The following is a 25,394-nucleotide window of genomic DNA, read 5'->3' as shown; positions in this document are numbered from 1 at the left end:
TAAGTTTATTATTTGTTTGCTCACCATAATCCTTCTCGTACAGTTAGGCAATATATTTTCTTTCTAGTGTACTTTGATTTAGGCCTCTTCCTCTTTCCCTGTGTTTCTACATACCCCTCCCTCACTTCCCACAGGCCACAAGAGTTTCTTTCTGTTGACCGCTCACCCTGTTGTTTTCTGTTGCCTGTGATCCTTGGTGCATATATATTTCAAGCACAGGTGAACCTGGGCTTTGTACCAGCTGGTTGTTTGTTTATGATTGTCATTATCCTTCCTAATAAGATCTAGGCTGCAGATCTTTGGTCATGAAAATACATTTGATTCATGTGTTCCTGATATGTAAGCAATGGAATGAATAAGTAAAATGAAAAATGTTGATGTTCATGTTCTTTTTTATTTTTCTCAGTGTGTGCTGTATTTGTGGGCCTTGAAAATTCTTTACCCCAAAACACTGTTTTTACTTCGTGGAAATCATGAATGTAGACATCTAACAGAGTATTTCACATTTAAACAAGAATGTAAGTATACTGTAAGCTTCTTCCTTTAATACTGTATGTAGTAAATTGTCATTTTAATCAATAACTAAGAGCACATTATAATATGATCCATTGCCTAACAGTTAAAAATTTCAAGTGACACTGGTTCATGTTATTGCCTATTTCTTTCTAAGCTTGAGCAGTTATAGAAATTCTAATTTTATTTTCAAGTTAAAAATTCTCCAATTAATATTCAGATTAATATTTGAGTATATTTGAGAATTCAAATTGATATTTGGTATAGTTGATCTTAAGAGGCAAGTAAGTTTCCTTTTTAAACCAGTTAAGTGTACTACTGTTTGAGACAGTAATTCTACCCTTAAATCTCACATCACTCAAGAAAAGCAAATGGAGGTCAGACAGAACCTCGTTCCTCTATTTTTGAATCTGATGTATACTAACCTCTGTTGTACTTTACAAAATTAAAGAGATGGCTTTCTTCTTTAGATATCAAGACTAGGAGCATGTAGTACATCATGTAATTTCATTTTCTTCCTCTCAATTTTCCCCATTTTCCACTAAAGCCTCAATTTCTGTCATGTGTTCATGTATTCAATGGAGCATGAAGACTTCTCAAAACATTAGATACAAATCAATAGGGGAAAAGCAATATGCAGTGAGTGAGATATGAACAACTTTAGAAAACTTCTTGCCATCAGCTTTTCTATAAAATCATTCAGGAATATCAGCCAGTTTTATGACCATCATTCTTTTGGTCTCCAGTTAAGTGTGTATTTTTGTGGTGATATGTCTACAGATAATTAGCCAGAATATATGTAAAAAGTCTCTTCTTTGCTATAAAAAAGTCATAAAAATTATAAAATATGCTTGAGTAATAAAAATATAAAATACCATATTAAGATTAACATATAAATCTTTAAAAGTTGTATTTGATTCTGTTTCAAAATTTTGCAAAGTGTAATTTTATGCTTATCATGTCATATTGGCAAGAAAATGTTAAAAAGAAACAAAACTATTTTAATGCATTGATACTAATGATGAAACCATGAGAGTAAACATTTCACCATGTTTGAAAGGTAAAATAAAGTACTCGGAGCGTGTGTATGACGCCTGCATGGATGCCTTCGACTGCCTTCCCCTGGCTGCCCTGATGAACCAGCAGTTCCTGTGTGTACATGGCGGTTTGTCTCCAGAGATCAACACTCTAGACGACATCAGAAAAGTAAGTCCTTTTATTTTCCAAAAACTCCACACATTTTTTCTTGATGCCCAAATCCCCAAAGACATATCTTCTTATATTATCTTAAAATAATATTACCTGGAATTATTTTAAGGTATTTGTTTACACTAATATATATGGCATTTTATATGTGATGAGAAGACTTTGTTCACTACCAAGCTTCCATTTAATGGAAGTCTAAACTAAGATTTCTCTTCAAGAATTCTGAATATTTGAGAACCATATTTATTGTCAAAACTTCCACCCTCTACTTTTATAGACCTAAGAAACTTTCCTTGTACTTATATCAAAGAAGAAAAGAAAGGTGAAAATAATTCTAATTATTTTATTACTCTTCCCAGTAATTTTTGCCATAATAATTTGTTCACATTTTTTTTAAATTACTCTAACTGAATCAGGTTTCTGGCTGAGTTTTGTTATAAATATATGTTATAAATATTTACTTAAACAAGTAAATATTAAATATGTAATTTAATATTTACTTGTTTAAGCCTTATGTGTTATAAGTAGACTGTAGCTGAAACAAGTGAGGGCCTAATTTCAATGAGTACAGAATTTTTTGCTTGAATATAGATTTACTTAAGATTGATAGTGGACACAACTCAAATTCCAACCCTTGCTTATTATTACTTAAGTGGTATTTGTACAAAGATCCCTTGGTGTCACTTGTTGGAATCATTGCCACTTAATTGTTTTTTACATTTCCCTGTGTTTGAAAATTTCAGTGCTTAATCTCAGAAATCTATATATTGAATAATATTTATCAGCTAATTCCATCAATTGCCTTAATATTAAATTAGTAAATAGTATTTTCCCATAGTGTTTAGTAGAGAAGGAAATCAAAGAGTCAGGTGAGCTTTTCATATATTAGTAACCTTATAATCAGTTACTACAATAAGTACAGAATGGAAAATGGAATAGGTCAGAGTATAAACAGCTGTAGTTGTTCTGTAATGGGCTTCAGGGATGTGCATTTATGTTTTAGTTGACTTTATCCAGTTTTATGGACTTACTTGGATGAGAAACTTGCCAAGTATCCTAACAGGGAGGATGAGTGAAAAATTCACTCAATATAGCCCTTTCCTTATCTGAACACAGCTGATGTATAGATGTATAAAGTTCTGCACCACAAAGAATAAATAAAAAAGATATGGCTATTGGGCTATTTTGTTAAAGATACAATCATGGGTAAAAATATAATCTACAAACCTCTACAACCCACGCAAAAAATCATTTCTACGTGATTCTCATTTGTTGTGTTTCTTTAGTAATTTTTCTTCATGAAACTCATGATGTTGAGGAAATAACTTATTAAATCATGAACATATTTAGATATCATAAATCTCTACTGCCAGGAACTCAGTATTCTTTAAAAAGCTTATTGATTTTTAGAGAAAAATTATATTTAGGGTAGCAAAGCATACAATTTTTTTTTCTATCAGGAGATTTCCATCCTTAAGGTTCAAGTGAGCAGGTGTTAAAATAGTGTTGTAGATAAATTGTAAATTATACCAGATTTACTTTCCTCAGAGAAAGGAATTACATGATTGTTATTTTTAAAATCAAACACGGGTACATTAAATAAACCTCTGTTTTCTACTTTACTTGGGTTAATTTTTAAGACACCATTACATATTTGCTTCTGGTCCTCCGAGCAATCTGTCTTTGCTTTCAATTTAAAGTGCTATACAGATATGTTGTTGAAAGGTAATCATGGAGTTCATGTATAGAAAGTTCCTTTATATATGAAGTTAGCCAAATTCTTCTACAACCTGATGGACTCTTGAAATCAGTCACTAAAGGTTTCATGGTACATTGAATAGTTAAAAAAAATATACCTGCAATCCCCAGAATTTACTTTTTGGCGTATTTCAGATATTCTATACAATTATTTATATATCATCAAATTCTAAGCCTTGCCATAAAATGATTTTGAGGTTTGCATTTCACTATATGTCAGAGTTTTTACTACACTTAACTTTATTTCATTTTATATTTACATATTTTAGTGTAGATGGTGTGAACCTCTAGACTGACTTTATAATTTTTCCAGAGTAAATTCTATATTAGGGTTGCTTTCCCAACCTATGATTGGGAATTTATATTGGTCTGAAAACCTTCCCTCCTCCACTGTTCTACCTCTAGTAATAAATTCTTATTTCTCTGTAAGAAATTATGTATTTGCATGGACAAGCAATATTTTTCTTGTATGAATTGTTTCAAAGACATAAGTTATTTAAATTTCTCAAACAAGTCTACATTTATAATGAATATGGCTCATATAATGGTTGAAAAATAGAGGTGTCTTATTGAAAATTTTCATTGGGTGTTGAAAATGTGAAATATTTCCTTGTTTTCTTTAGATAATATTAAACACCAGAATATAGAAAAACCATTACTTCATCATCTTGTATGTCCCAGGTGAAATAGAGAATTCCACTGCTTGTCAGCCTAATATTTCAGCTGTCTCTACTGGATTTTTCCAAATAGTCAAGTATTGACTCTGAAGTACATCCATTATTAATGGATTTTCATAATAGTTTTATGCATTTTTTCATTGCAATTAAATTATGATAAACTCAAGTAACAATCTTATCAGATTGTTGGTGGGCTGTTATTTCTAGTTATGTTGTTCATACTTCCTAAATGCACCTTTTTAAATTGAAATATGACTTTGATAAACATTTATCACTGAAAAGTGGATTTTATATAAAGGATTCAGGTAAAACTGTAATGTTTAGAATGTAAGCTAAAGAATGACCCCAAAATTGTAGAATGATTTGATTCCTTATCATTTCTTTTATTTTCCCCTTCCATAGTTGTATGGAAGACTGTGCTTTTGTTAGACACCTAGATGGGCCCTAATGACTTAATATCCATAATGTCATATAGCAAGTAGCTCCTCTTAAATCATAAGCCTTCTGCTCCCAAAATCCTATTGTTAATATAAAAATCTAAAGGAGGAAGTAGGAGGAATCTCCCCAAATATAATTAACACTTCTCCTTTCACAAATGAAACACAGATGGAGTCACATTAATTGGCAGTGGCTAAAACACTTGGATAAATAAAATAAGTAAGGAGAGGTAAAGATTAAAGGAGGAGAGGAGAAAGGGAAAAAGAAACTTTGGGGACTATTGAGGCAAGAGAAAGATAAAGATAGTGATAAAGACCAAAAAGAAATAAGCTCATCTGGAGAAAGAAGGAAGGAGTCGGACTTGGCAATGAAGAGTAGCAAGATGGGAAGGAAAGAAGGAAAGCAGAGGAGAAGTGAGCAGTGGAGTTCACCTATTGGGGAGAGGCAGGTGGACGTGGTTTCCTCTGGTTTTTGAATTCCAAGTTTCCAAAGATTAGTATTTTGCTCTGTCTTCTATTTTTCTTAGTTAGACCGATTCAAAGAACCACCTGCTTATGGACCCATGTGTGATATCCTGTGGTCAGACCCCCTGGAGGATTTTGGAAATGAGAAGACTCAGGAACATTTCACTCACAACACAGTCAGGGGATGTTCATACTTCTACAGGTGAGGACCCAGGGCTCGCCGGTTGGGACAGGTTTGCCTCATAAATGCTGGAATGTAGCAGCCATTGGATTCATTAATGACATTTGTATAACTCCTTTAGGTAACCAGGATAAGCGAAAGGTTCGCTTTGATAGTTTGGCTCAAATGGGTTCTTAGAATTCTCACAATGAAAATATAAATAAATGAGTGAATAAATTGATGTGAGATATATATATATATATATATATATATATATATATGTATATATATATATATACACATATATATATATACATATATATATANTCCCTTCCCCTTCCCCTTCCCCTTCCTTTCCCTTCCTCTTTCCTCTTCTCCTCTCCCTCCCCCACCACTTTACGTTCTTTCTTTCCTAAAACCAAATCTGGCATTTCCCCAAAGTTAGGGCTCAATTCCAGGCAGGGAGTTAAGGTAATGGCAGAGCTGGAAGAATTCTGTAAAACACATCCAGTTGCATACCTTCTATCTGTGAATTAAGCAGATATCCTTTGTATAACTTTGATCAGTCTTTTCCATGGTAGAACATTTTGTTTTATATTATTTATATTTATATATAAATATATATAATTTTACTATGAGGGAAAAGTGTTGTTATTCTTCTGTTGATGTGATTGAGAAATTATAGGTTGTAGGTAGAAAATCGTACACTGTGAAGGATTAAAAAAATCTTTTTTATACATAGTAATAGAGAGGTTTATTCTAAACTTTTTTATCCAAAAGTTATAATCCACCTCTATGTTTTGAAAATTTGGGCACCAAGTCTAAGGAGCTATTTTGGACAAAATGAAGAAACATGTATAATATTTATGAAAAAATCCTAAAGATTCTTTGCAGTAGTTAATTTAGGAATGATCCTTTATTAAAGATGTTATTTCTAGAGAAAAGTTAAGTATTATTGAAGTATATAAAAGCCAAGTGTTCAATTTTCCAAACCTGGTATTAAATCCCCAATCATACTAGATGTTTAAATTACCTGTGTGATGCCACTGAGTTGTTCTTTATTATCATAGTATCAAACAAAATACAAACTCTTGATTTTAATAGAGTTCCATTCATTAATTCATAGCATGGCATACTGCCATGAGTTTTCTGCATTAGCCATCCATATAAATCATTCTGAACCAACTCCCATACTGAACTTACATAAAGTGTAGTATTTTTATTTTGTGAACATATACTCAAAAATGTGTTTAGATCAGGAATAAAATCTATCAACTGGATAAGCTGAGAATTAAGCATGTTTTTAGATTTTATTCTCCACAAAATGATTAAATCATTTCATAGGAGGTTCTTACAGATATTATAATCTTTTAGCCATAACAAATTATCGTGAGGTTGAGTATTTAAATCTGCAGCTCACAGATTCCAACTATTTGCAGAAAAGTCTAGATTATGTTTTGTCTTAGAAAGATAAAAATGTCTTTCCTGTTCTCCTGGAGCTTTTTGGTCCTTTTGCCTTTAGCAACATCTTGAAAATATTGAGGCCTTTTCTAAGGTGATGGTTTCTACAGTTCATCTAGATGGACACAAACAAGCCATGAAATTAGTAGAGAAACTTAGCAACAATTACCTTTTCAATTAATTGGAGTAATTTACATATACCACATCCAGATTTATTTTTCATGTTCATGTATAGTTTGCATATATAACAATATGCAATCCTATCGCTATCTAACGTATTGTCTTGGTTATGATTGACATTCAAACAAAAGTTATACAGAAAAATACATCAGAAGGATTTTTTTTAATTCTGTCCCTGAGACTTATTAGACAGGCAAAGTGATGGAGAGGAAAAAATCCATGGGAATCTGTTTTTGCCCCCGTGCTACATTTATTTTTATGATCTTAGAGTTTGCATACTCAAATGCCTATAATGTTCAAGCAGGTAATTGAGCTACTTGAGCAGACCAAGTGTTAGATTGAAGATGACATAGGAGGTAAAATATTCACTTTCTTGTAAACAAAGGAAAACTGTTGGCAGGATATGGTGCTCAGGTTGTCAATTTGTAGCTCTGCCTTGAATGACTCATATTCGCTTCTTGTTTTGAGTTTTCCTGCTTCAAAATGAGTGAGTTCAGTTCCTTTAAGCACTGAGTCTTGAAGGACATATTGACAGACACTGTTAGTATTGAAGGCTGCAGTTACATCTCAATCTAATCACTTCTGATTTCTTGATCACAAATTTCCATCTCTTTACATGCTGCTTAATTTCTCTGCAGCAATTGACCTTCTTATCATTCCCTTCCCTTTTGAAATCCTTGGATTCCTCCTCCCTACTCCCAACTTATTTTCCTCTAATTTAGCAGCAGATGCTGCCTCTTTCTTTGTCTTCTTCATACTTTTTTTTTTTTAATTCACATTCTCTTCTAGGAACCTGGCTCACTTGCCCAGGTCCACTGTAAACTCTAAACTCTGTGGTTTGCTTATTTAATCTGTGTCTTGCCCTTCATCTCTTTATCTTCCTGGGCTCCAATCCCCTATGTCTATTTGTCTGATGCAACTTTCTGTCTAGGTATTCCATTGTCCTTAACCTGCACTTAACTTGTTTGAAGCAGGTATATACTTCTCACTTGCTTAATCCCCATGGAGATGCCTCCTGGTTTTTTGGAGGTTTTGGTTGTTTCGTTTTAATAGCATTTCATTCTCCCAGTTATACAGACTAGCAGGTACATTTGCCTTTCCTTCTTATATTGAAATTAGCACCAATCAGACATCATGTCTTATTAAAACTTTCTTTATAATATCACCAATAACTAAACCATCCTGCCTTCTTTCCCTCCCATTCTAAGTTGAAGAAAATTTGGGCAGTTTTAATCTGTTGAAATCACACCAGAGCTCTCTGTTCCCAATTTTATCAGTATCCTCTCTCCCCCTCCCCTTCCCTATTTCTACACTTCCATTCATGGGCATCCTTTATGAGAATCCACTCACTTATTCAGTTATTTAACAAACATTGGCTGAGCACCTGTTGTGTATGCCCTCTGCTAAGTTGTATAGATGCTCAGAGTCTCTGCCTTTAAGGGAATGATAGTCTAGTAGCAGAGAGAAAACAGCAAAAACAGACCAAGTGCAAGATACATAGTGCCATCACAGGTGTGCAGGCCATTACACACATTCATACAAATACGGAGTTAGGAGTCTTAACCCAAAGACAAGGTGGACTAGGGCTTTAGGCACAGGTGTTACCAGAGTTTGAAAAGATGAAGAGAACATATCCATCCAGTCATGGAGGGGTAGCTCTTATAGGCAAGGAATGTGGGGGAGTTCTGCAAAAATGGCCACTTGAGTTGTTTTACTTCACTTCTATTCCCAAATTACATTTAGCTGCTTTGTTGTTCACTGAAGCTGAACATTCATATGACTAAGCTGTTCTCCTATTTTTATACATGGTAAACATATGTACATATGTGTACCAAGTTATAGCATGAATAATAAACTTTAATATGTATATTAGACTGCACATAGCAACATGGATGAGTGGCACAAGTATAATTATGAGCAAAGGAGACCAGATACTATTTATTAATGGTACATGTTATATGATTCCATCCAAATGAGCTCAGCATCTGAGAAAGCTAATCTATAATGTTAAAAGCCAGGATGGTGGATACTTAGTTAGGAAATGATTATGAAGGAGCAGTGAGTTTCTTGGGTTCAGGTTATGTTCGCTGTCTTCATCTGAATATTAGTTACCAGGATGTTCACTCTGTGGAAGGTTTTCAAGTTGTAATCTTTTGATTTGTGCCTTTTTCTGTATTGGTATTTTACTTCAATAAAAAGTTTGCCGTAGGGCTGAAGATGTAGCTAAGTAGTAGAGTGCTTACCCAGCAAACACGAACCCTAGATTGAATCCCTAACATCACAAAATAAAATAAAAAGTTTACCTTCAATAAAGATTGCTTGCCACTCCTGAGGCCGCCCGCAGCCAAGTATAAGCGAGGACTCAAACTCTGCAGAAGCCTGGCAGGAAAAGTTGGAGCCCTAGTGGGTAAAATCAAATTAGTTGGAGAACCCTGGGGCAAAGAAGAAATACAGCAAGCACTAGAAAAAGATAGGCCTGACAGTGTCTTGGAAGACTCAGATCATACAGGGCTAAGTGCCCATCTACAATAGATATCAAGAAGCAAGTGAGAATGCAGTAGGGCTGGGAGAGGTTGAGGGCACCTAGGAGGTGGAGGATGCCAACGAGGTACCTTGGAAAGTGATTGCAGCCTTCCTGCCTCTGCTTTGCTGAAGCATGAGGCAGAAGAGAAACCCTTTGAACCTTCACCTGCTTAACTGCCTCTCTTTGAGGCTACCTCCCCAACTCTGCTTGAGCTCTAGTAAGCTGATAGACTGTTGCCAACTGTTTAGGTGGGAAGTGTCGGAAACAGTTCATCCCTCTCTTAAGGCACTCACTATTTCTGAGGGCAGATATGTGAATATATTTTACATCACAACATAAGTGATACCTTAGATCTGTGCGTTATAAAAGCAGAGGATGCAATAGTTCTGCATTGATTGGGATTGGGGTGTGGGGGCTTTTGGTGAAGGCTTCTCCAGTGAAAAGCATCATTTCACCAATACAGGGCAAAGAATTCACCTTTCAAGGAGAAAAAAATGCACATGGAGTGTCTACAAAGATATAACCATAAAACCACATCCTAATAATGCCTGCTGGGTAAAATCATAAAGTCTTCAATCTGAGAGGGTTAATTCAACATCAAAACTATAGTTTAATATGCTGTAGAAAGAAAAAGAGGAGAACAAACAGAACAAAGCTAATATAATGGAGCTATTTGCTTAGTACCAACTCGGTTTTCCTACTGTTTTTATCACATTTTTCTCTTTTCTGCCTTCTTCACCTTTGTTCTTACTCAGTCCACATTCTGTCTACCCCTTCTGGATAAGATTCTACCCCTTTCCCATCTACTCATTCACAAAGATCATTTCCTTGAAGATCTCACATAAAGGAGATTTTTCATGAACAGTTCCCTAATTAACTGCAGAATCAAATGCTTTCTTGCTTCATAATGGTTTTATAAAACTTGTGCTATTTTATCTTTATCTTACACACACTCACACACACACACATATATATACATAGACATTTATGAAAAGCCATATATTTTATTACATATAAATATATGGATTTTCAGCTTGAATCTTTTGTTTTGTGATCATTTCCATTAAAAAAGCATAGAAATGTTGTAGAATGTTTTGGTTGTTTTTCAAATACTATTTAAGATTTTAATGCACCCTTGGCAAGTATTTCATCAGTAATGGGAATCTAGGGGATACTTGATTATTTTCTAAAAATTATTTAGGATAATTCTTTAAAAGCTTGAGCATTTAATTATGCATATTTTTAAATTTATAATTTTTTTCTTCAAAATGAGTTTTTTCCATGTAAATAATAGAAGTGAACCTTATGTAATACTATTAATCAACAAATTGCTGCTTAGTTAATTTTATTTTTTGTCAGGTTTCCATTCAAAGTCATATTTTTTTCATGAGGAAAAACACAGTCTAAACATATTATGGTATCAAATTAGCATGAATAAAATATATTGAAATTATATTTTCATCAGAGGAGTGTAAATTGTTTCAAAAGGCAGGAGTGGGGGAGAGCGTAACGAAGCCATTTTACACAAAGGCAAGTGACAAACTAGGCAAGCAGTCCCCATCCAACAATGTAACAAGACAATACACTGTCTTATAAAGCCTCAAAGGCAGGAGGACTATAAAGCGCTCAAGAGATGGGGGGAGGAACATTCATTTAGAACATACTCAATGACAATCCTTAGCTGGGCATTTATAGCTAAATATGTACCAAACAAACATGCTGTTTTTGAAAGGCCAGCCATTGTCTCTGAAATAAAGATTTATTTTCCCAACTTATATGAAAAGGGTAGAGACTCACCTTTTCATTAAGTAGAACAGACTTTGAAGACATGGGCTAATCAGTTCCTGGTCTTAGATACCAGATGGGCACATTCCGACATAGAGGCATAGGCCATCTTCATCAGTCTCTCAGACATACTCCTGACCAATTAGGTGGATGGCTTATTGACCATGTGGACCTGGGACAGCTAGGAAGTGGGGCCCTCATGCATATCTCCTTTTTTTCTCCTTGCAACACACACACACACACACACACACACACACAGATGTGCACAGAAATCATTTTCAACATTTGATCCCGTTTTTGTTAAAGAACTGAAAGTTTCTTACAATCAATTGATGTATAACTCTGTGCCATCTTAGTGGTATTTTTTTTTCCTGTTGATGAGGGAATTTATACAAATGTAGCATAGAAACTACATTCATCATTTTTATGATAAATTATTTTAGTAGTATAAACAGCTAAATTATTACCACAAAGTGCTATTTTATAATTGATGAATGCTGTCTAATGTATGTATAGAGTAGGTTTTAGTAAATATCTGCAGTTTGTTTATGAGTATTGGGTTTGAATTGTCAAAATTCATTTTTATAACACACATTTATCTCATTAAAAACTTGTACAGCAGAGATATTGTGATTGTAAAAAAAGGTTTCTAAAATTTTAATTTGTAGTTTCAATTTCACTTATAATGGAGTCCTTCGAGTTTGAAACTTTTAAGACAAACATAATAATTGTATATTGGATATATTTACTAAGTCAAGATAAATAAGTTTTGAGATGAACTGCTCTTGATAATATATAATGTACAATTTAAAAATCTTGTGAATGTCTATAATTTTATTTAGATGTTGCCACAATACAGTCAGCTTAATGTACCCACAATATTAGATCAGCCGAATTTGATTTCCTAGTACACTTACTCTCCTGCATTTCCTAGCTCACTTTTCTGTTACACACTCGTACATGCAAGCACATGTACAAATGGTGTCGTGTTTGGGAATATTCAGGTTTCATTCTCATGATGTATTTATGTTTCTGTTTACTTTGTATTTAAATGGAAATTTGTAAAAATTGATCATGACTGAGAGGGAACACTCCACTGTTGTTATATAATGGCCTAGTTAGGTTTGTTTCCAATTCACATACATCCCCTGTTTGATCATGATTACTGCTGTAGGTGCCTTTTCTGCCATAGGACCAAACTGTCCTTAGAGCCAAGAAGCTTGTTTCAGGAATGGTGTATGTTTGATTATGCTCTATCAAACTGGTCTGGATATCAGAGGTGAATATGGGACTCCTGATGACTTGGTAACAGATACTTCTCTTTTCTTTTTGTCTCTGGCAGTTACCCAGCTGTTTGTGAATTCTTGCAGCACAATAACTTGTTATCTATACTCCGAGCCCATGAAGCCCAAGATGCAGGGTAAGCAGACTTGAGGGTTTGGGAAAACTGTACATTGCCCCTTTCTGAAAACTTCCTCCTGTGCTCAGGCCCTGTGGATTCCCTTTTGCCAGGCTCACTCCCAGACAGAATTAGGTCTTAAAATGGTCACTGACAAGGCAGGTAGGGCAGAGTCCCTGGTGGTAAAGCCCCTTTTAAAGTTCTTCAGTCTTTAGCTTTAACAAGTCAATTTTTAGCTTTTCTGAAGTATTGTAAGGCAACCTCCTCCCTTATTTCTCCCAGTTCCTACTTTGACCATTGTCTTCTAATTGAGTAAATTACCAGCTACATTTCAGTCTTGGTTGGCAAGATGAATGAGAATCTCATGTATATATTTAAAATATATTGCATGTTATATTTTTGTTTTAAAGAATGCTATTCCTGATCACTGTAGAGCTCTAAAGGAAAAAAAAAAACATATAGGGACATTTAAACAAAGGAAAAACTCATATGTTCTAAGCAAATAATTACATAAAATTGATTTTGTATTGATTGGTAAATTTTTAAATCATAGACCAATTTTCAGAGTTTAGAAAACTAAGAAATGTCAAATATGTTCACTTCGGCAGTTCATTAAATCTACATGAGGAAGAAATTAGCATAACAAATTTAGGATTTGATTTTGAATACCCTTTTCCATTATGCTCCACTGAAAGGCATTGTTTGCCTTTAAATTATTAAATGCATTCGTTCATATTTTCGATATTGGATTTTACAACTTTTCTGAAATTGACAACATAGGATACCTACATTGTTTCTAAGAAGGCCCCCATCAAGCATGCTCCAGGAACAAAGCAGAAACTTAAGTTCCTTTCAAAGTTAGCTTTTTTTGAAGCAGTTCATCAATAGAGAGAAGAACAATCAATTATCTTGATAACTTGTAACCATTATACTTTCAGAAAGTTGCCAATATTTTTGACATAAAATGGTCCAATAAACAGAGCAATATACAAAGACTTGCCACTTATAACCAGGCCATTTTTTTCTATAAGGCTTCAGTATTATATGAAGGTTATATATAAGCATTTTGCCTGGACTGAGTGATTTCTTTTCAAAGAATATCTGATTAAATCTATGAAAATTTATATCTCATTAAATTTTTGGACATCTGTAGACTGTTTCCATTTTAGAATTTTATTTATTACCAAGCTTTGCTGGTGTCTGCAAGTTAAAGATTATTGTCTCAGCAGGGTAATATTTAATCAATCAGTACTAAAACAGACCAGCCACAAGAACTTTGGAAATAAACCAGCAATCCAGTCACATTTTTCTACTAAAACAAAACTAATTTATAAAATAGCACTCTACTTCTCAAATAATCAGGGCATCTTTTCCATCAGGGCAAAAAAGCACCTCATGAATTCTATGAAATAGATTTAAGGAATACCCACTTAAAAGCATGGCTAGAAAACAAAATTTTATCATTTTCTTGGTGTCTTGCATTTGTTATTTCTGGTAGATGAACTGTGCCTTATATAGCTGGGTTCTTAAAGTAGTTCAAATAGTACCTTTTGATAGATAGGTAACCATTTTAAAATTTATAAATTTAAAAAGACTTCGATTTTTTTTCTTTTTGAAACTATTCAGGTATACTACTTTTCTCTGAAGAAAACAACTAGTAAAATCTTCTTGAAATATTCTAGAAGCATTTTGTTTATGGAACTGAGCTTTGTGAAGGGGAAAAAGATCAGTGTGAAAGACAGTAGTAACACTATTAATCCTAGCACCTTGACTTTGTATACTGAAGCTGGCTGTGTGTACTTGACAACAATAATAAACAAAAAACTGGATGACATATTCACAATTTCCCCAAGGAGGGATTCATCAATTGCTCATTTTCAATAAAAAGTCCTGCTGATATTAATTGATTCACACAACACATTTTTAAGTAAGCAAATAAACTGTGGTTTTCCACAAAATCCTGTCTTCCCCTGAGGTTTGCTGAATTTAGAACATATCTGTTTGGAAATTACACATGATTGTATGTTTTCATTGTCACTCCTGAAATGGATTATAAAAGACTTCAGAGAGAAAATTTTATTTAGTATTATGTAATTGAATCCTTTTTGAAAGATAGAACTTAATTTTCATTTAAATTTCTATTTCCAAATCTGTAATTTGATATCACCCTTTTTGCACACTAACCTTTTTAACTCATATTTGTTGTTTTTAGGTATCGCATGTACAGGAAAAGCCAAACAACAGGCTTCCCTTCTCTAATTACAATTTTTTCAGCACCAAATTATTTAGATGTATACAATAACAAAGGTAAGACCTTTTTAAACTCTTCTTGCAGTCTTGTATAATATGTGCAATTAATTTTTAACTTGCCTTATTTGGGTTTGGTTTTAAGGATTTTTAACCATTTATTTTTCTCTCAACTTTTTCAATTTTTGTTTGATGCCAATTTTGTGATTACACATGGAGACACATTTGATCAGTGGTGGAGGTCCAGGCACTGGTACCTTTAAAATATTTTTCAAGACATTTCTAAAGTCTGTAAAGAATATCAGCTGCTGCTCTGGCAGTTAGAGATATTTTTAAAAAAACAATGAGAGGTAATCTAATATCATGGTCCCTAGAAAGGATGTGTATTTGAATAAGAGTAGTGAGATCCTGTGTATAAATGATCAGCAAAAAAGTGGGCAGCATAAAGAAACTATAGCTTGAAATTCAAGTTCAAATTGTATTTATTGAGCACCTACCAAGAGTCTTCTTTCTAGGCAAGCATGGGTTCATTTCTTAAAAAAAATTAAAAAATAAGTAAAAGTAAGCTCCAAGGTAAATATTATTAGCCAAATCTCCCCCTTTTTGATATGCAGAATGGATCCCTGTGGTTAATTGCCTTCCCTGAGGTCACTCATTTAGGAAGTAATGAACTGGGATGAAACCTAACCATCAAGTTCAGTGACCTGCACTTGCTTTCTGAAATTCCGTATTCAGTATGCCTGGAGGTGGTGAGGGGGAACTGGGAAACAAGAGGACATTATTTACTCACTGTGGAAAAAAGAGGAAAAGCAAGGGATCCATTATTACCCTCTTTCATAAATGTAGTTTCTTAATTTGGAAATCATGGTGTTATAGGAATGTCAGGATAGGTGATCAAATGCGGAAGTGACATGACCTCTAGTTGATATTGGTCTATACATTACATGCGTATCAAGTCTGAGTAGAACTTTCAGAGATGAAGAGAAATGGAGACCAGAAGGGAAAACTCAATCAACCCATAGTCCAGGAAAAGCAGAAAAAGGCAGCCTGGTTTCTGAGTCAGTCTGAAAACTCCTATAATTAGGAGCCATTCCCATGCATAAGTCAGGTGTGATGGATGTCTTCCTGCCTTGTGTCCAGGATGCCTAATAGGGGCTTTCACCTCCAGTATTCCCAAGTGCCTGCTGAGTGTTCTGTCTTTAATAGGTTGTTGCCTCGGTTTCTGGTGTTCCACTCTCCCTTTCTAGTACTTCCCACTTCCTCCTTCTCAGAGATAGACCTTGACCTTCATATATTCGGGAGCTCTCAGGGATCTTCCCACAAAAGGCAAATCTGGTGTAATCACAGTGCTGACCCACCTCTCCTCCTGTTCCTTACTTCTCCCTCCACACACTTGCTCTTTCCTACAGATGGAGCCTACAACCCTCCCACTCCCTTCCCAAGAGCCCAGAGAGAGACATCTGCTGGATGGAGTTTGCCATCACTGTACAATCTTTTTCATGGCTATATTGACAGTTATGGCCCCCTTTTCTGTATTCCGGAGCATAATTATCAGTAGACACAGTGCAGTTTCTGTCACACTTGAGGGTGGCAGGGAGCACAAGACAATTCTAGAAATGAGGTGCTGCCTCTTGTGGCAAGAAGTTTGCAAAGTCAAATAACATTTGTCCTCTGCATGCCATGTGCTTGTAAGGCAGTTGACAAAGCAAGATTTTAGTGGCTTACTAAAAATATAAGACATAACGTGATTTAGCTGAAACCAAGGGACTCAATATGATATACATTTGACAAGGGGTAATTTTCTGGAATGGTCAGAGAAGTCCTTGTTTGAGATAAAATATGACCTGAATCATAAATATTGGCCAGTGTTTGGTGAGAAAGAGGAAAACACAAAGTCAAAACAAGTGATTTTTTTTTTTAAAGCAGCAAATACTTTGTGTATAAAATCAATTCCCAGGGTTTTCAGTCTTGCTCTATAGAGGGCACCTGAAGTAGCACCAAGCAGTTTAAGAACTCAGTAGGTCGTATTACACATCCCATCAGGATCCTATAATTTATCTTAGGTGTGTAAAATATGAACACAAGTTTTTATTATTCTATGTCATTTAAATTTTGTTCTATTAAACCTAGGGAAAGGAACACCCAAAAAGTTATGTTCTTTTCAGAGACTGATTGCTAAGTTGCACAAACAAACAAGGTTTCTAGCAATTAAACAAAAATAGAATAATAAAAATTAAAATGGGATTTTATTCCGTATTCCGTAAGAATGGTCTTGCCTCTTTTTGTTCTTTCTAATCGTAGGTAATATGATTTTTGTTAAGACCAAAACCACTTGTCACATATGGTGTATGTTGCTTCTTTGTATATGGTTCTGAGATAACAAGGTAGGAACTTAAAAACACGTGTGTTTTTAAACACACACACACACACACACACAGAGGTATTGGGGCACAGCTGTCTTTGAGACCTTGTTGTTCTTTTATTCTTTCCTCTTGCCTTAGGGTAGAGCAGTCTTTTAGGAACGAGATAGAAGTGTTTCATTTTGGGAACCTTTTCATAAAACAAGAAATTCTCCCAAGAGAAAAGGATAAACTGATAGGAAAAAGAAAGACATATTCTTCAGTTAGAACATAATTTCAAAAGACTTTTGTGTAAATTTTCTGAAGCACTTTAAAGCTATTATGCTAACAGTGTGTACAGTATCTGGGAGTGGGAGTCAATTATTCACAGCTAAAGTGAAGATTATTCTTTTTGAATAAAATCAGTGTTAACTAGAATATTAAAAAGCAATGCAATGAAATGAGGTTGTGAGATCCTCCAAAATACAATTAATATAAAAATAACACTGAAGAATCTCTGAGTTAAACATCTGATTCTTAGAGAGGGATGACCATAAAGAATTCTGGAATTATAACCCAGTAGTTATGTTATGGTTTGATTTGTAAAGCTCCTGCAGATTAAGACACCAGCGACTCTCTCTAACAAAATAAAAGTATGTTTGTTCTGCCATCTTAATTAAAAAGAGTAATAGTTGTGATCAGATGTGTATTTATATATCCAGTAGTTCTGATTAGTGGTCCTTAATGGCTTATAGCTAATTAGAAATGCTTGGAAAGTGAGGACTGAGTGTTCCATCTCTTGGTGAAGCCCACGTTAATTCTGTCAGCTCTTATCCTTTGCAGTCTGCCGTAACATAATTGTTTTCTCACTGGTCTCCCTGCTTCTGTTTCCTCACTCTGACAACTGCAAGATGCCAGGGCAAAAGATGTAGGTTTGAATCACAGTTGTGCCATTAAACAAATAACTCATTTAGATTTATTGGATGTGCAGTGCTATCTCTGTAAAATGAGGGAAAATGTTCTTTTGTGACTAATACATGGAATTGCTTTGAAACAAAGTGCTATGCAATATTAAGATATTATCATCATTGAATATGTTAGGTTATTATTATGCCACATGTTAGTTCAGGGCTTCACAAAAGCTGGCAGGAAAAGGCTGCTTCTCTTCAGCTTTTTACTTATCATTTCACTATATATTATTTTACCTACCTTATGACCTCCCTCTTCACTTCGGAGTGAACACTTTACTGTAGACAACTTGTTCTGCTCATTTCCCTCAACAACTTTTGACTTTCCATCTCTCCACACCTTGGCCCACATACTTCTCTCCATCTAAAATGCTTGACTTGCACCCTGCCCATCTAGGTAGATTAGACCCTTTCCATCTCTGTTTCCATGAAGACCCCCTTTGAATGTTTTCAATGCCAGTCATTTTTTTTTCTTATACATATCACATATATATTTTAGTTAGTTTTCCCATAAATTTCAGTTACATGCCAATCAGATGGTCAGTAGTTTGAAATATGAAGCTTTTGAATTAACATTGTACGAGGTCCATTGACATTGTGAAGCCAGACTGTATACATTGTACCTGGTAGGCAGTTGATACATGAATCTATTGGAGCATTTTTCTTCTAGGAATTAGTAGAAGACAGTGCCCAATAAGTGCCCTATCAATATTGACCCGGAGATTTTTTTTTATCTCTCTTGAAATTATTGCCGTAATCAGTGCCAATGTCCTTTCCAAATTGGAGTTAAACATTTGCAGAGCACTTTGTACATTTGAATTGTTTTTCTTCTGTGAATCTGATCCCTAAAAGAAAAGTTATTTCCTAATTCTTTAAATATACCAGATGAAAAATGAAGTAATGAAACATAGTTTCATTTTTTTTCTTCATAATTTGCCTCCTGGAAAAATGGCTTCAACCATATCCATACACCAATACAACAAACTTTCACCAAAAACTTGGTATACATCAAGCACCATGCTAGGTGTTGGGGTATAATTAAACAAGGCAGACATGGTCTTTGCCCCAGTGTGCTTTATAATCTTGCAATGTGATAGATATTAAGTAAATAATTCAACCAATCAATATTAAAGAATATTTGGAAAATGCTACAAAGAAAAGAGTAGCATTTGGAAATTAGTCTATGGGAACAGAAGAGCTTAACTGAGAAAGTGAAATTTAAGGGTACAATCACTTAGAATTCAGAAATACTGTGGCAGATGTAAACACTGCTTTAAAATTTTTAGTTTGTACAAATACTCTAATGAACCTCTGGAAAAATTCGTTTTACACCTGATTAAAAAAAAAGAGCAGGTCCTTTTTCTCTCTACAGAAACACCTGTGCTTCAAAGGAATCTAAGTTAGATTGCATAGGATTTCCATGTGGGTCAAGTTTTCTATAATTCATATGAGTTCTTGGGTGGGTGGGTGAGTGGGTGAGCTAATGGATATATAGAATATATTTAGATAAATGTAATCATATATACCAGAGGTTTAAAACTATTTCAGGTACTGACAGTAAAATTAAGGAAATTTATTAAATGAAACATATTTTGGGTTGAGAGGAAAATATAAATAGCAACCAAACTAATATAGCAATCAAGACCAGAGATTAAAATGACAGCCAAGGGAATGAATGAATTTAATATTAAACTACTTGGGAAGAGAGAGCTGGAAAATTGGATTTAGAAGATGGAAAAGAAGAATATCATTTACTATAATTTTAAGATGCAAAAGTCCTTTTTTTTTTTTTTCCTTTGGTATCAGTGATTGAACCCAGGGGCACTTAACCACTGAGCCACAGCCACAGCTCTTTTTATTTTTTTCAATTTTGAGACAAGGTCTCACTAAGTTGCTCAGGGTCTCTCTAAGTTGCTGAGGCTAACTTTGAATCCTCCTCCTGTGATCCTCCTACCATAGCCTGCTGAGTCACTGGAATTACAGGAATTTACCACTACGCCCAGCTAAGTCTACCATTTTTTAGAGGGGTGCTGGAGATTGAACTCAGGAGCACTGAACCACTGAGCCACATCCCCAACCCTATTTTGTATTTTACTTAGAGACAGGGTCTCACTGAGGTGCTTGGTGCCTTGCTTTTGCTGAGGCTGGCTTTGAACTCAAGATCCTCCTGCCTTAGCCTCCTGAGTCGCTAAAACTATAGACATGCATCACCAGGCCTGGGAAAAATCTGTTGAGATATTTAGATTTTTTCAATTATACAACTTAGTAGAATTGCTGATTAATAAAAAGCATTTGTGTGTGTGTGTGTGTTACCAAAATATGACATTTTCAATAACCTCAAATATTTTCCAAGAAGATAACATTGATAAATAAAAAGAGGATTCTTATTTGGCAGAAAAATGCCATTATAATAAGTGCTATCATGAACCAAGATAAGAATCTTATTGATGATCCTGATGTGAACATCTAGGAACAGATGCACCACATTAGAAGCCAGCTTTTCTTGGTCCCTGACTTCTAGCAGGGGATCTATATGGTGTCGAATGGCAGACCTGAGAAGCTCATTCCATACTGCACCATGTGTTTTTCCACTAGGTTCTTGATATCTGGTGTCATTCTGGTGTAGGAGCCAAATTCATAACCAACTAGATCACATCCTTATCCTGGGTGCCAGAATGAGATGAGGGATTTCTGAAAGGAGAATACAACTGGGCCCAGGTATCCCCGAGTCACATCTCACCCTGAGTTGCACCTCTTACCTTACACATGTCACAAAAATCACTTTTCTACAAAGTTGAACCATGTTTTACAACAAAGGTCCATTTTTACAGAGTCTGAAGCCTGTCAAGTTTGGTCGTATCATTTATCATTGACACAAACATTTTTAAAGCATGTTTTGTGTCCTTAAAACCACAGGTATAAATAGGATTGCTAGTTGTTTACACTTTGGATAAAATTGATCCAGAGGTTTTTTTTCCCATGGCTGCAGTTTTGCCAGCTCTTGATTTTTTTCCCACCATCTCTAAAACTCTTCTTAATTGGTTTTGCATGACTCTTTACCTCAGATCGCTTATTTAAATATTTAAAAAAATTGTAAACATATATTCATGGCAGTATTTTGTTATTTAATGTTTGCTGACAAATTGTAAGCCTAGTTCTTCACTTTCTGTTTTGTTTTGCTTTTGTGGGTTTTTTTTTAATCTTAAGAAAAACAATATGTAAAATACTTTTCCTCAAAAAATTCATTTTTTTGGATTTATTCAATAAACATTGTTATTCTTTAGCCCTAGGAGTATCTTACAATTATACTCACTATACAGGTAATCTCTTCTTAATAACTACTAAAACTAAGAGGATCTACCAAGAAAAAGTGTAGAATATAAGAATTTATGAGGGGCCAAGCAGAAACTATGGGCAAAATCTCAATGTTAATTCTTTTATTATGAATATAAGTTCTTAGAAAAGAAAAGAAATTGATGTAGACATTTAAGGCTGAACAGCATTTGAGATTAGGAAGTTTTGATCAGTTTTATCTGAGAAGGACAGATAACATTCATTGGAGAGGTTTTGGCAGAAAGCTTCCGTTCACTGACTTCAAATCCAGGGCCCCTCAACATGTGGAATTCGTCCGTCTGTGATTGTTACCTTTTCTTTTTCCATTGTCATTTTTGTTGTCACTGTGAATGATACAGCTGAATATATTTCTTTAGAATCTTAAGTTGGTAATGTGTCTTGTAAATGTTAGTATTTCCCTTGATTTTGATAGCATACTATGCATATGCTATTTACTTTATTACTAAGAATAGCCAATAATACCAGTAACAGCATTGTTTTAGTACTTACCATGTGCAGACGCTGCTGAAAGTGTTTTCTATGTCTAAATGTATTTACTCTCTCGACAGCCCTATGAAATACCTTATAATCTTGATTAGATAGTTGAAAAGCTAGGGCACAGAGGGATTGCACATTTTCCCCAGGGTTCACAGAAGCTGGTCACAGAGAGCACTGAGATGGAAATACAGCCTGCTGCCTCCAGAGTCAACCTATTAACCTCTGTCCTTAGCTTTGTTGTATGAAAGATCTCAGGGCAATTTTCACAGGGAAAAGCTCTTCAAATCATGGCTCTGTTGTGTTTAGGTGACTCTAACTGTTCTTCAATGTGAAAAGAAAAGCTTTTGAAATGAAAAGTCATTTATTATCACTTCAATATTATGTGAGTGCTAGGTATCCAAATATTTACATTATTTTAAAAAAATGTAGTAAGAATACTCTTTGCATTTTTTTAAATAAATAATTCATCTCTCCCTTTAAACTGTAGCCCCTCAAGCACTTACACTTGTGCCTTTATTTATTCAGTTCCAATGCATAAGTGTCACTGCCGCAGGCCACTTTTTAAGTAGGTTGGTTTTAGGCCAGTATGCTCTTGCTTTCATTTAAATATTGAATTAATGGAAATAATGGTAAAATAGAAAACTAGCCATTAAGATTTAATGTTTAAGAATTATTCTCAGTGTATATTTCTACTTCATTAATCTACATGTAATCTATGTACCTTTGCTCTAATGAATAATAATAATAAATAACCTTCTTGGTAAAGTAACTGTGAACCTTCAACAAAGTGATAATATGAGTAAAATATTTATTTTTCACAGGGGTTTGTCTATAGAATTACTGGATTTCAGATCTCACAATTATGTGGGACCTTAACCGAAAGAAAGGCCCTACCTTCAAGCTAAATGAAGCCTCCATACATTTTCACAAAGATTCACTGTCAGATGTCCTTTTGTCCCTTGATCAGGAACAACCAAGAAATGCGTCTTGAGACATTGAAATCCTTTTTTTCTGATAGATCTGATGGTCAAAAGATTCTTACAATGGATTGAAACTACTATTCTAGAAATCTAATTCACTACAAAGCATTTGTTGGGAAGAGGGACAGTACAATATAAGTAATGTTAAAGACTTGAATTAATAGACTGTCACTTTATATTTATTATATAGAAATTCTAGACCTACCAAAGTCCATTATTTCCATAGGAAACAATGTTGATAGCAAGTGTATGGACTAACACTCACTCAGTACCAGGAATATCTTAAGAGATACCAATCTAAAACCAATGTAAGCTATAGCTCAAGGCTTAATACCAACTACAAGATGGAAAGGTGGTTCTGTTATGGATCTGTGGTTTCCAGGTGCCTCTCATCAGGACACACTTACCCTTACTTTACATTTGGATATGTAAGTATCACCTGCACTGAATGACAGCAGGCCAGGGCACAGTGCTTACTGTGACCTTGCATCTCCTCCAGAATCTTAAAGTTTCTGTCAAAGCTCTATGTTGTTAGCTTGGACTTACATTGGCCTCCTCTGAGCATTATAATAATATGGATTAGAACATAAAACTGTATGGAAGCTGAAACTGGTAAAGAACTCATCAGTAATTCTTTCTTATTAACAAAATACATGTACTGGAAGAAATTCAATTTTCTGTGAGATTTTAGTGGTAGTAGTGATTCACACTGTTTGACTTGATTTGAGCTAAATCCCAGGATCACTTTTTGGCTCCAGATTCTCTGCATCCCAGTATATATAGATGTGACCCATAAGGTGGGATTATAAAATGGCAAGCTATCAAAACAGACTGACATCTCCTCCTTAAGGAATTTGAAACTGACCTATGGCACTTCACATTTCTCAGGTGACAAGTATTTCATCTGATCATATGTGTTATCATGTATATTGATCATATATTAGATTCAATCTTTGTACATGAAAAGTAGGAGATCAAGTTATTATCATTTCCATTTTACAAGTTGGGAAGATAAAGCTGAAATAAGGAGAAAATAATGTTCATGCAATTGCTATGACAGAGCCAATATTACTTGATTTCTATTCCATATCCTTGCAATTTGAAAACAAAGAGTGTGGCCTCTGAGGTGGCACAGTGCCTTTGTTTTCTAAATTTCTTCATGCTCCCCTCAGACTTCTGCTCATACGGGGTTAGTTATGTGATTAGTATTCTGGTAAGATCATATTCTATGTTTCTGAAAACTTCTTTGTCTTTTTTCCTACTGTTTTTTTCTTTCTTCTACTCCTCTCCATCTTGTCCTTGCTTTCTCTTTCCTTTTCTTGATCTTTTCTTCAACCAACACAATCGACCATCAACTATATGCCAGATCTAGTGTATAACACTGTAAAAGCATCAAAGGGATTTATGCCTCTTCATCTCTTCCCTCCTCTTCCTTGACCACTTTACTCACATTTCTGTATTTGAATAATAATCTGGTCTGTAATTTGCTAATGCTGTATTAAGAAGGAAAGCACATGTTCTTGAATGTGCATGGGATATGCTTGAACACACCAACACGTGTAAGTATAAGATCGACTCAAATTATTTCACAGAAATAGTTAGTGTATCCCCCTCCTTGGTGTAGATAAGATAACATTAACCAAATTTTATGAAGGAAGCTTATAAAAAAGCTAAAGTTGTTGTTGTAGGCACCATGAAGCTGACATATATAAGGATCAAAGGTATATAAAGGTTGAGAAGACTTTCCCACTGGATAAAGTAAGAGGAATGGGGCTAAGGCTAGATGTAATCATAAAAGTATGATATGTGGTGACACAAGTGTGCCCTTGGCACATACAAATGAGTAGAAATATAGCTACTCTGATCACAAAAACAAGCAGCAGTAGTTATGTGAGATGTTGAAAATGTTAATTTGCTTCATTATAGTTAATGTGGTACTTTTTATGGGTATCGTATAACAACGTGCTATAGACTTTAAATATACACAGTAAAATTTATTGTTAGAAATTCATTATCTTGCAGTTTCAAGTAAGATATATATTGTGGGTATCCACTAATAATAAATGTTTATGTTGTTTGAAATTTTGTCATGATATGGAACTTACTTAGAATTTGCCTATGACGAACTCTGTATTAGGTCCTAAACCATGTAGTGTAATTGTTAAATTCCTCATATGAAGAATATCATTATGGCCAAATTACTACAAATTGAAAAGCGGAGATCTATATTGATAAATGATATAAACACATACTTTATGGCTAATCCTATGAGGTATACAGTAAAAATGAGTTATAAGGGCAATCCTTGCTCACCAAATACAGTAACCACCATGAATTAGTAAATTGCCTTTTATCTAAGTGGATAATAACAATAATACAAGGAACCATAAAGGCTGTGTTTATATATACATAAAGTATGCCTATATATATATATATATATATATACTGTCTCTTATACACATAT

General features: G+C 34.5%; 1 protein-coding gene across 2 annotated transcripts in view; it reads left to right on the top strand.

Moving 5' to 3' along the window:
- Window positions 1-25,394, top strand: part of Ppp3ca (protein phosphatase 3 catalytic subunit alpha) — a 160,596-nt gene that overhangs the window by 93,913 nt on the left and 41,289 nt on the right. For both annotated transcript variants that reach the window (XM_015484599.2, XM_048813662.1), the window contains exons 3-7: window positions 407-518; window positions 1,574-1,719; window positions 5,119-5,258; window positions 12,509-12,586; window positions 14,778-14,872. In XM_015484599.2, coding sequence (XP_015340085.2) covers window positions 407-518; window positions 1,574-1,719; window positions 5,119-5,258; window positions 12,509-12,586; window positions 14,778-14,872 — 571 coding nt within the window. The remainder of the gene's footprint in view (window positions 1-406; window positions 519-1,573; window positions 1,720-5,118; window positions 5,259-12,508; window positions 12,587-14,777; window positions 14,873-25,394) is intronic.

This window comes from Marmota marmota, unplaced genomic scaffold (genome assembly GCF_001458135.2).
Source record: "Marmota marmota marmota unplaced genomic scaffold, marMar, whole genome shotgun sequence".
Taxonomy (NCBI): Eukaryota; Metazoa; Chordata; class Mammalia; order Rodentia; family Sciuridae; genus Marmota; species Marmota marmota.
This window is presented reverse-complemented; position numbering and strand designations above follow the sequence as displayed.